At 38.8% G+C, this 12,552-nt stretch overlaps 1 protein-coding gene across 1 annotated transcript; it reads right to left on the bottom strand.

The window, feature by feature from the left end:
* Positions 1–7,879: 7,879 nt before the first annotated feature.
* LAMTOR5 (late endosomal/lysosomal adaptor, MAPK and MTOR activator 5) lies at positions 7,880–12,228 on the bottom strand. Its single transcript, XM_006064955.4, has 4 exons — positions 12,091–12,228; positions 11,175–11,236; positions 8,862–8,979; positions 7,880–8,199 (listed from the first exon to the last, which is right to left on the bottom strand). The coding sequence occupies exons 1-4, from the start codon at positions 12,123–12,125 to the stop codon at positions 8,139–8,141; spliced, it is 276 nt and encodes a 91-aa protein (XP_006065017.1). The 5' UTR covers positions 12,126–12,228; the 3' UTR covers positions 7,880–8,138.
* Between the last annotated feature and the right edge of the window lie 324 nt (positions 12,229–12,552).

The following is a 12,552-nucleotide window of genomic DNA, read 5'->3' as shown; positions in this document are numbered from 1 at the left end:
AAGAAGCAAATTGAAGATAATATGGTTGGATGGGTGGGTCCTTTGGGCCTCTTCATATCATTCAGCTTGCAACCCAGTTCTTTGAGGAGTTAAGAATGACTACAAATCATTCTTACAAATCAAGTCTTGACAAATCAAGTCTTACAAATCAAGTCTTGACAAGAACAGAAATGTAACTCTAGAAATAATGAAAAGCCCACCTATCCTTTTTACCAATCTTGAAAGCTCCCCATTCAGTTCAAAAGGCTTGCAGATGTTATAAAACATCTGGATTTGGGGAATCAGGGTCCTTCTTGGTGGAACTTAATATCTTTTTTCTGTGCCTTAGAGCTTGGAGATGTAAGTATTCTAGATCTCAAGAGACATTTGTTTGAAATGTAGATCTCAGGAAGGTGATTTTTATTAGAAGGACAAAAACAAGTGTGTGTAGGGCAATTTGGAAACTAGGGAAAAGTTATACTAAGTTAAATTTTGGATATTTGTTGACTAGATCATTTCCAAATAAGATAAAATACTGAAACCTTAATTATTGAACACAGTTTTACCTACTTTTGATTTTTTATCTACTTTGGCTTCTTATCACAGAGGAACTAAAGATTACCGGTGTCTCCTGCATTGGTAGGTGGATTCTTTACCACTGATCCCCAGACCCTTATTTCAAAGATATTTGGGTTTATTGGTAAACATGTTTTATGCCATGTTGAGAATTTTACTATGAGGAAAAATATATTTCTTGAAATTATGAAATGTATTTATAAATGTGCCAGTCCACAGAATGCTAGTGTAACGGTCAGTCTACAATTGCTTACTTCTTTTTAATTTCTACTAGAAAGTAAGGATTCTAAGGGTTATAAATGCTAATTATTATATGTAATTAAAAACCACTTAGAAATACAAGGGTGAAAGGAAACAACTGTGTGTATAAAGTAAGAAGGAAGGTAAAATGTGTCTGGAGGGTAAGGAAAGGTATGGAAGGACTTTATTAAAAAGTCTTTTTGTCATTTACAGAGACTTAGTGACTGATGCTTTCATAGAAGTCCCTCTTTGTCTTGAGAGATTCATGGAAAGATCTAGAATACAGGTTTCTGATAAGTTTAAGATCATAAAAGTGAACTGGGTAAGAATTTTCAAAGCTAAGGAAAAAAACAGGATTCAAGATCAATAAGAATTAATAACACATGATTAAATGAACTGATGATAATTTTTTAACAACTTTTTCTTTGAAACACTGCTAATTCCTTAATGTTTTGTTTTCCAGATTTAACAAAACCTTGTTCTCTCTTAAACTACTTATGACTTCAGGCAATTTGGTAAAGTGTACCTTGGTAAACAAAAGTGAAACATTCACTTTTTTTCCCTACCTGATCCCTCCAGAATTTGGAAATTTGTTACATAGTCTTATTTTCATGGCGATACTGTGATTTACATAAGCCCAATAAGAATATGCGGAGAAGGCAATGGCACCCCACTCCAGTACTCTTGCCTGGAAAATCCCATGGACAGAGGAGCCTGGTAGGCTGCAGTCCATGGGGTCACTAAGAGTCGGACACGACTGAGCGACTTCACTTTCGCTTTTCGCTTTCATGAATTGGAGAAGGAAATGGCATCCCACTCCAGTACTCTTGCCTGGAGAATCCCAGAGATGGGGGAGCCTGGTGAGCTGCTGTCTATGGGGTCACACAGAGTCGTACACGACTGAAGCGACTTAGCAGCAATAAGAATATGTTCTTATAACAGGATACAGTTGAAAGCATTGTATATTACCAAGGCTTTGATTAGAATGTCATATTTAAGAATATACATAAAATCAGATATGACCAGGCAGTTTTAAGGAACTAAGGTTGACTTTATGGATGCAATAAAGCTCCTAAAGAAAAACTGACCTGGCATCTTGTTTACAGGTTTCCTAGAAACTTTACCAGGTAAGTAAGAATGGTCACTTCCTGGCAGGCCCAGGAACCTCAGGGTATCTTGGGAACCTCAAGAAGAGAGGATTTCACCCAAATCTATAGGTATTCCAGATACAGTCTGAAATGACAAACTCTTGATTTGGCTTCTTAATCTGGAGAGCCTTTAAAAGTTCAATGTAAGGTTCCCTATTAAAAGTTCTAGCAAAAAAAAAAAAGTTCTAGAATAAAAGATTTTTAATAGAAACTGTATGGTCAATTACTGTTCTTACTGCATCTCTGTAAATAATCAGGCCAAGTTTAATGAGACTAGACTTATTTTGCAAACAAGTTAGTCTTACTATGATGGGGGTGATTACAAAAAAATTAAATTTCAATGGAAAAGTATAATAGACTCTTGTGGGTATCACATTCTAGTCCTGTTTATTGTTTTTGAGCTTTTGTTAAATACCTATAAACTAAGCTGAATCCTGAATTGTTCTAGTTTTCTCAAATATCTAGTTATTCTCCAAACTAAGATTTCCAATTTTGTCCCACCCTTCTGATTTGAAATCACTAAGAACAAAGATTGCCCTTGAACCTCCTTAGAAGGGACCACACCAAGTCAGCAGTAAAACTTCAGAGCCTTAAACCTTGGGTCCATATCTCCCAATTAAAAAGGGCTCCTCCAGACTCCAAGAACTGTGTGCTAACTGGAGACCTAAAATTCAAATTGGCTTACGGAAGTTCCTCCCCAGAAGCAGATAGCATCTTGAGGTGGACAGCTCTCCCAAGATCATGGATCAAGATCTTCATCGCCTATTTGAAACCATTATTCATTTTGCCTTTTTACTACTTTCTTTCTCTCTGTTAATACATGGGAAGACAATGCTCCTCTGGCAACTATCACTGAATCTTGCTAAAGCCATACCTACACAACAAAAGTTCCTAGGCTTTTGGTAAGATGATTTGAGACAGTAGAATTGCTTTAAATTACATGTTGGCTAAACCAGGAAGAGTCTGTGCCATGGCAAACACCTCCTGCTATACCTGGATCAACACCTCTGATACTGTAGCGAATACAAGAAGTTGAGAAGTCACTTGGCTAAAGCAGAAGGAAGCCACTAGAAACAAGGTGGCTCTAGTGCTGTGTGGCCTACATAAACAAACCCAAACCTAAGCTTGTAAATGCTTAAAGATTCTTAAACTAAAACCTAGAGACAAGCAATCACACACAGCTGAAACTCCAATACTTTGGCCACCTGATGCAAAGAACTGACTCATTAGAAAAGACCCTGATGCTGGGAAAGATTGAAGGCAGGAGGAGAAGGGAACAACAGAGGATGAGATGGTTGGATGGCATCACCGATTCGATGGACATGAGTTTGAACAAACTCTGGGAATTGATAATGGACAGGGAAGCCTGGTATGCTGCAGTCCATGGGGTCACAAACAGTTGGACATGACTAAGTGACTGAACTGAACTAGGCTTTAAGCTGTAGCCAATCAATAATTGCCTTGCTTTGCTTCTGCATTTTCTCTATAAAAGCCTCTCCCTAAACTCCTGATGATAGACTGCTCCTAACCTCTTCAGGTTTGTCAGTGCCTGCTTCAAATATTTTTTTTTTGCTCAAAAAAACTCTTTATCATTTTAAATATGCCTCGATTTACCATTTAACTCTATGCTCAAGGCAGGGGGTGGGGCCCCAGAGTTGGGAAATAGTTTGTTCTTTTTTTTACAAAGATAATTATCAGAGTTATTTGGCAAGAACTTAAGAACAACACATAGAGTATAACAGTTTGTTATTGTTCAGTCGCTCAGTTGTGCCTGACTCTTTGTGACCCCATGGACTGCAGCACGCCAGTCTTCCCTGTCCATCACCATCTCCTGGAGTTTGCTCAAACTCATGTCCATTGTGTTGGTGATGCAATCCAACCATCTCATCCTCTGTTGTCCCCTTCTCCCCCTACCTTCAACCTTTCCCAGCATCAGGATATTTTCCAATGAGTCGGTTCGGTTCTTCACATCAGGTGGCCAAAGTATTGGAGCCTCAGCTTCAGCATCAGTCCTTCTAATGAATATTCAGGGTTGATTTCCTGTAATTGACTGATTTGATGTTGCAGTCCAAGGGACTCTCAAGAGTATGACCGTGCTTCCTGAGAATTGTTAATGACAAGAAAAATGCTACTTAAGTGACAAAGCAAAACAAGATATAGCAAGCATACATTTGTTCCCAAGCATGTAAGCTGTTGTTTTTTGAAAGACAAGTAATACAGTAAAATAATATAAACTATCACTTGCTGGTGGGATGAATGACTACCTTTCTTGTGTGTTCGCATTGTCTAAAGAATACCTAAAAAAAATTCCTAAAGAATGTCTAAAGAAAATACTGCCTCTACAAATAATACATTTAAACCTGGAAATTAAGTCAACATGGTATTTTTGAAGAAAATCAAGCAGGAGAATGAACAAGGCCCATGAATTCTTTAAGAGAAACAGATTTTGAAGACTGCCAGGATGCAGGGAATGAGAAGTCTAGGATAATTCCAAGGTCCCGAGCTGGGACAGATAACAAAACAAAGAAACAGGTTTGGGGAGAGTTGAGTTCTGTAGGAGTTTGAGAAACCTGTAAAGTCCAGGAGAGGTGTATGCTCAGTTGCTCAGTTGTGTCTGACTCTTTGTAACTCTGTAGACTGTAGCCCACTAGGTCCTCTCTCCATGGAATTTCCCAGGCAAGAATACAGGAGTGCACTGACATTTCTTTCTCCAGAGAGATATAGTTTCTGGGCTACAAATGGCAATCTGCAGCCCATTTGTGTGTGCTTCTGTGTATGACTGAAGATTCTGGTTAGTACTTTGAAGTTCAAAGCCCTGTTTTAATTACTTTTCTATACTTGATTACTTTAACTTCAAACACCTCCTATGAAAGGTATATACTTGTAATTTTAATGCAACTTGTTTTTTTCCCATTTCATTTTGGAAATGGTGAAGGCTGAGTCTCCTAGAAAATAACTGGGATGATTCAGTTTTCTTATCCCATTTCCTTCCTCTGCTCCACCTTCCACATTAAAAAGAAAAAAAAAAAAAAAGTAAATAGGAAATTGCCTTTCATCTCCCCAGCACCAACATTCCAGGTTTTAAACCAGAGTGTGTTTTAGGCCAATGTGTGTTTTTCTTATCTGGAAAATCTGCACATATTTATGCATGTTCCTTTTTAAAAAGTAAGGGGCTTCTCAGGCTTTTAAAACCAACTCTATAATACTTTTTGACTAAAGTGCTACCAGAAGCAGAGCTTTTGTGGTTTGAGAAGATGCCCTCTAAGTGGGCAGTTATGTGTGGTTGGTAATACTGATCATACTCTAAAAATAACTTTTTAGTAAACATCTGTAAGATTTTTTGGGGGGTAAGGGTAGGAACTTGTTACTCTTTAAAGCAGGGCTGATTCTGATAATAGGATGACAAGAAGCTAGCTTTGAATTGATAGACAGGTCTGATACTGAGGGCGGGGTCCGATTTAAAATGCAGCAGAACAGTGAGTCATTCACTGAGGCTAGGAAAGCTGCAAATATGCTGTAAGAGATGAACCCCTTGAAACATATCTTTCATACAGAAAAGTCTGAAATACAGTGGGAAATGCAAACTTGGGTAGAATCTCCACCTTACCGTTATTTACGTCTGCAGACTCCGGGCAAGTTACCCTTTCTGAATCTGTTTCCAGCCCTGTAAAATGTGGCTAATATTATTTGAAAGTTTGTTGTGAGGACTCTGTATATATAGTAACTGCACTTAAATGACCTGCTATTGGTATACTTAGTTCATTTAAAATGGTTCTTATTAATCATGTGGGGCTTAATATCAAGAGCAGAATTCTTAAGCCACCATTGGAATATTGGTTAAATTCTGACATCTGTACCCAATCGATTTCATAAAGCTTTTAGGATCTTGAACTAAGCATAAATAATTCCCTCAACCTCTGACTTTCTAATTCTTGGCCTTAAAGTTACTCAGCAAGAATACAGCATAATTTTCCTGTCACCACTGTCAATCCACTGACAAACATAGCCCATGAATACTTTTTGGCACTTAGGGACTTAAGAGTGTTAATACAGAACTACCAAGATTTTATTTTTAGCTGAATTTTTCTGTCCTCACTCTTTGTGCAGAAGAGTTAAGATATGGGGAGAGTTCCCACCATTTCTTAAGTTATAAGAGTAGGCCACTGGGCTTACTTTAGCACTTTTTATTTGTAGGTGCTTGGTATTTTTGAATATTATTCTAGAGATTTCTTTTTATACTGTCAGATATTAAACTGCTAGAGCGCAACAGAAGCTGCATTCAAATTCAACAAAATGAAGACTTTTTAATCTGCTTGTGCACCATTCTGTTGTTGAGAATGATAAAGGCTGAAAAGAAGATAGCATGTATTTCGAACGGTAGATTTTCTTCTGGCCAATCATACCTATTTCTGCAGTGATTGGGCTGTTAAAAACAAGGCTCTGTTTAGGTCTTCTGCCCATTTCAACATGTACATTCTATTAGGTGTAAGATGGATAGCTGGTGAGTAGTTGCTGTATAGCACAAGGAGCCCCGTCTGGCTCTCTGTGATGACCTGGAGGGATGGGGTGAGGGAAGGGGAGGGAGGCTTTGGAGGGAAGGAATTTATGTATAATTATGATTGATTTGCCTTGTTGTATGGGAGAAACCAAGACAAGTAAGATCAGGAGTTGGAATCTTAGGTACAAATGGTGACTGCTGATCTCTTAATTATACAAATGCAAAATGGGACAAATGAGTACCTACCATATGGGTTTTTTCTTTTACAACTATTTATGAAAACTTTATTCTTCCATGAAATATTAGAAAAGTGTATCAAGTTTACAAAAAAATTTTCTACCACCATCTTTATTAGGACTATATTGAAAAATCAGGAAAACTATATTACTATTAGAAAAACTATATTCAGGAAAAATTCCTTGCAGATTTGATATTTTGTTACATTGTATAATTATTTAGTGCTGCTCATTTTTTAATCCTTGAGTAAAAACTTTTTCCCTATACAGGTTTTTTTCATCCTTTATTAAATTCCTAAATTCATTATTATTATTATTGCAAATGTTTTATTTTCTATTTTGAGATATAGAAAAATCCTTTTCACTTTTATAAGTTGATCTTGCTCTTGTAATTGTGCTAAATTATTTATTAGTTCATGTGGTATTTTTATCCATGTTTTTAAATGAAAACTTTTATTGTGGTAAAATACATAAAACATAAAATTTACTATTGTAATCATTTTTTTAATCGTAACCATCCTTAAGTGTACAGTTCAGTGGGATTAAATAATTTATATTGTTGCTGCCATCACCCCATCTATCTCTAGAACTCTTTTCATCTTGTAAAACAAAAATTTTGTACCTATTAAACAGTAACTCCCCATTTTTCCCCTCTCTCACCCTAGCAACCACCATTCTACTTCCTGTCTCTATGAATTCTTCTGCTCTTGGTAGCACCCCATATAGATGGAATCATACAGTATTTGTCTTTTTGTGACTGGCTTATTTCACTTATCATAATGTCCTCCAGAGTCCTCCATGCTATAGCATGTGTCAAAATTTCCTTCCTTTTTAAAGGCTGAATAATATTCCATGGTATGTATATACCATGTTTTGCTTATCCATTCACCCATCGGTAAGACATTTGAGTTGCTTCCACCTTTTTGCTAGGAAAACCCATATACGGTTGTTAATGAGAATTAAATGTGTTCCTGGCATATAGTAAATACTTATGATATCTGCTATTATGTTTTATTATGGGGTAACAGTAAGCTTGACTTGGTTTACATATCCATAGATGCTTCTGTGAGAATCTATGTATTTCAGGAGCTTCTGAAAGAGAACAATTTGTAGTAGTTACCCTTTTTAAGAAAAATTACAATTTGATAATTGAAAAAATGAACATTTGTTAAGAGTTTAAAGAATTCAGAAAAGATCCAAGCTTTCCTCCAACCAGGTTTATTAAACTTAACAAAATTCTATATACAAGGTGACCTAAACCTGCTGCTTCAAAACATGATCCTTTCCTAACTAAATCCACAAAGTGTCAAAAAGCAACCTACTCTAAAATTAACAGAAAAGTGCCCAATGCATATTACATGAATGGTTTAATAGTTCTATGAGATAATTAACATAAGGTACGACTGAGTCCCTGTGACAGGCTGCAGAAGAACTGATATGCAGGAGAACTGATACGAGATGTCAAGAGGCCATTTTGTGCACTGCCACTGTGATGCCATCGTGTTTCTGGATCATAATGTTCCTGAAAGGCAACGTGGAAGATATCAGTACAGTGCTACAAGTGGGTGGCAATGTAAGATTAAAGAGGCTGTTTGATTTAGGATACAATTAAAAAAGTAATACTTATTTTTCTATATATGAAAGCAATATCTAAACACAAACATTTGGGAAATACAGCAAAGTATAAAATATAAATGTGAAATTAATCTTATAATCCTATCCCTCAAAGACAACCACTATTAATATTTTCCTTTTTTTCATCTGCATGTATACTATATATACATTTTCTCTCATTTTATTGATATAAAACTGTGATCATAATGTGCATACTTTTGTATTCTGCTTTTTTCACTATTATTCGGAGGACTCTCACTTGGAATGTCTTTAGTACTTCTATTATTACAGACATTGTTTCTGTTGTTGAGTCTTCCTCTGTGTTATTTATTGCTTTCTTTTACTGATAGTTCATGACAACTCTTACTCTTCATTTAAATGTCATTGTGGTCTGAAAGCACATTAGCTTCAGAGACCAACCCATCTGGTCCTATCGTCCAAAGGGTGGAACCTCCCTCCAAGTACTTGGAATGAGGAATCACTGATGAACACAGGGCAAGCCCTGGTCACGTTTCTGAGGCATTTTCCTGAATAAATAGGAAAGGAAAGGATCTGTTGCCATCTACTCACCCATTATCTGATTCTAAACACACCACAGGAATATCAGTGGGGTCCGAGGTTAGCTTAGCTGCTTGCTGGGCTAGAACAGATATCACCCCGGCATGCTCATCTGACAGGGTTCCGCGGCCTGGAAGACAGAGATGATATCATGTTGCCTGACTGTCCAAACATGAGTACAGAGGTACCATAGAACTGAATTGAATTATTCACAAAAAGAGGGTTCTCATGGTCTCTTAGGTTATGTGGTGACAAAATCATTCTGCCCTGATATTCAGCTGGTTACGTTAGCGAGAAAGCCAACAACAGCTTTTAACTCAGTAAGGTCTTAACTACTCAGTTTTCCAGATCATTCCCATCACCATCTCTAAACACCTTCTCAAGCATATGAGTAAGCTATAATTCAAGTCAATCTGATAGCAAACTGAAACCAAGAAGAAATTCAGAGGTGAGACTGACAAAAAGCAGCTGGTAAGGGCCAGAGACTTGTTGAAACTAATTCCTCATGGGAAATCTGATTTCCTTTTACTGAGCTCAACCTCAAAGGATATAAAGATTTTTACTCAGGAGTTCAGCTGTAAGATCACCTTGACAGTACATATAAATATTCTGTGAGCAGTTATTTCCACTAGAATAAGCTGATTGTTTTCAAAGAGCAACAGAATTGACTTTTTACTAATGTTTGTTTTAGCCTGTAAATAATAACTAAATCTTAGTTGCCAGGTCCAAAAAGTAATTACTAAGTTTACAATATCTTTCTGTATATAAAGGCAACACAAGCCCCTCTGCTTGAAACTAAGTCAGGTCATAGATATGCCACTATGGCAGGGATGATGGATTTATTGTTATTATGTAAAACATTAATCGGACATACAGTGCAGTCTTTTGGGCCTTGAAGGTTTCTTGAAGGAATACATTTAGTTTTAGATTTCTGCACTTGAATTTCAGCCTTTCCATTTGTGAGCGTGGCAAGCACCTCAAAAAAATCTGCCCTTTTTCCTCCAACCAACCGGTTTGTGTGCAAAATCTAACTGGGTGACACAGACTACTACTTTCAATTACTCTCCCAGCAACAATTCTGAGCTTTAAAAAGCCCTATAGTACAGAGGAGTAAAGAACAAGATGTCCTGGGTTTACTTGTTCTGACATGACTTAGCTGAAGCCTTCCATTGTTTACTTTTCTGGATTTATTTTCTCATGTGTAACTGTTACCATTTACTGAGCATTATGTCTGAACTCTGTGTTGAGTGTATTATATATATAATCTTATAGTACTGTGATTAAAAGACTTTGGAGCCAGTTCAAATCCTAGCTGAACCATTTACTAACTGTGTGACCTTAGGCAAGTTTACTCAACCTCTGTGCCTCAGTTTCTTTACCTCATAGGGTTGTCATGAGGATTAAATGACTTAGTATATGTAAAGCACTTAGAATAGTACCTGGTACACAGTAAGAGCTCATGGATGCAATTCCATAATATTTATTATTAAAAAAACAACTCAGTAAAGAAACTGAGCCTCTGAGATGTTCTTTTTGGTCCCAGTTCACACTACTAGTAAATAGAAGAGCAAGGGGTTGAACCTACGTGTGTCCAACCCTGCATCCCACATTTTTATTGCCTACTCACTTACCGTTAAGTGAAGTTGAACTGAAAAATAACACCATCACACATTTAGCAGGGTTACTGTGAAAATTAGAGATAATGTATACAGAGCTTAGCAGCCCCAACATCTATTCAATAAATAGTAACTACTGTCATCATCTGAAGTCCTTTCTAGACCCAATTTAAAATGATTCAAATACTACTTCAGTAGAAGCAACTGTGCAGTGCCAGAACTGCAAGGAACATTTCTACTTTTATAAATGTCAATTGAGAAGTTTCAGTTTTCTAATCTTGTTATTTGGAGATGATATCTACTCTCATAAAAGTCCCCAGAAAGTGTCCGGATAACAGGAAATAAAAACTAGAGAACAATAGCATACTAGGCTCTCAGTCCGGAGAAGGCAATGGCACCCCACTCCAGTACTCTTGCCTGGAAAATCCCATGGACAGAGGAGCCTGGTAGGCTGCAGTCCATGGAGTTGCTAAGAGTCGGACACAACTGAGCGACTTCCCTTTCACTTTTCACTTTCACGCATTGGAGAAGGAAATGGCAACCCACTCCAGTGTTATTGCCTGGAGAATCCCAGGGACGAGGGAGCCTGGTGGGCTTCCGTCTATGGGGTTGCACAGAGTCGGACACGACTGTAGTGACTTAGCAGCAGGCTCTCAGTCAACATCAAGTGCTATGCAGTCCACCAAAAGGGATGATGTGATATACTTACAACCTAGATTGAGTCCTTGTGAATCTGTGCACAGGACTCCAACAATGGATGGATTCTTCATTCTAATTCCAGAAACACAGGAAAAAGGAAGAAAATGATGTGGGAAAATGACATTACTTATAACACAAAGAGGCTTTCTATGTACCAGACATTAAATTCGTGTTACTCAATCTTTTTTCACTTATCATCCACTCCTACCCCAAGAAAACTTCAATTACAACTATTTTGAATGAAGTTAAACCAATTTCTCTCTCATAAGAGAAAAGACTGGCACGGTACTGTTGAGCTCTGGAGTGCCAGGAACGCTGCAATAGCTGGGATTTTGTTGCCTTTGTTAAAAATGCATACTTTAGCATACCTACTCACTTGAAAGAACTGCTGAGAAACTCTTAGGTAACAATGGGTTGCCTCATACAGAGGAAGTGGGAAGCTCATTGGTACTGATGGGAAGGAGGTGTTCCCCTGTACGCTGTCTTATATTTTTCCAATTTTGGATTTTATGTAGATATTACTCATTCGAAAAATTTCAAGGATGCCTTTCATTTCCTTAGGCGACAAGTAACTGGTTACACCCGGAAGGAAATATGCATGTGTGTTTACGTTTATAAAGGCAGGGCTCGGCACAGGTGGTACATCTTTCCCTCAAAAGAACCAGGTTCCTGAAACTGTCGAAGAACAACCCTGTCCAGACAATGTCAGCACAGCAGAGGGGTTGGGGCTCGGACCGCGGAGACCGGCTCGGGAGGGAGTGTGCGGAGCCCCGGCGCGATTTAATTCCGGGTCACCTCGCACCCCCACCGGAGGCTCTGGGACAGAGCGTCTCCTAGACGCCCAGCCGGCGCTAGCAGCTCGCACTCTGTCCCGTTCAACTTCTCCAGCCGCGACCCCAGGAAGGGCCGACAAGGATACTACTCACGTGTCCTCCAAGTGCTGCTCTAAGGTAGCCTCCATCTCGTCGCGGGTCGCCTCCTTCTTCGCCACTGGTGTCAGGTGCTTCTCGGGCGGTCACATGACGTGAGCGGGCCGCGAGCAAGGACGGCGCCTCCAAAGGGACAAATTTCGCGGCGCGTTATGTTCAGGATGACATCATTACGCGCCCGCCGCCGCGTATTGGCAGGGGTTCTGTTTCCCGCGCGGCGACGGGCGACGGGCGACTGGATGGCGTGGAATGTTCCCTGCGGAGGGAGATCTGCAGTCCCACCGACTCCGAGAAGTCGGGCCAGATCTAATTGAAGTTTTACAATAAATAACCTGCCCTGTTCTGCGGGATCTCATCCAGGCGGTGGGGCAGGGACAGACAAGAGCGACACAGGACGCCAGTGAAGGATCCCCAGGCTTGTAGGGGAAAAGACTGAACACAGACTAGAGGACGAGATGG

This window comes from Bubalus bubalis, chromosome 6 (genome assembly GCF_019923935.1).
Source record: "Bubalus bubalis isolate 160015118507 breed Murrah chromosome 6, NDDB_SH_1, whole genome shotgun sequence".
Taxonomy (NCBI): Eukaryota; Metazoa; Chordata; class Mammalia; order Artiodactyla; family Bovidae; genus Bubalus; species Bubalus bubalis.
Note: the sequence above shows the minus strand (reverse complement) of the source record. Positions and strands in the feature narration are given on the sequence as shown.

Coding starts and splice junctions, on each gene's coding strand:
- LAMTOR5 (XM_006064955.4), bottom strand. CDS start 12,125: ATGGAGGCTACCTTAGAGCAGCACTTGGAGGACAC. Junction 11,237..12,090: donor GAGCAGCACTTGGAGGACAC/GTGAGTAGTATC, acceptor TTCTGGAATTAG/AATGAAGAATCCATCCATTG. Junction 8,200..8,861: donor TGTTTAGAATCAGATAATGG/GTGAGTAGATGG, acceptor GTTGCCTTTCAG/GAACATTATGATCCAGAAAC.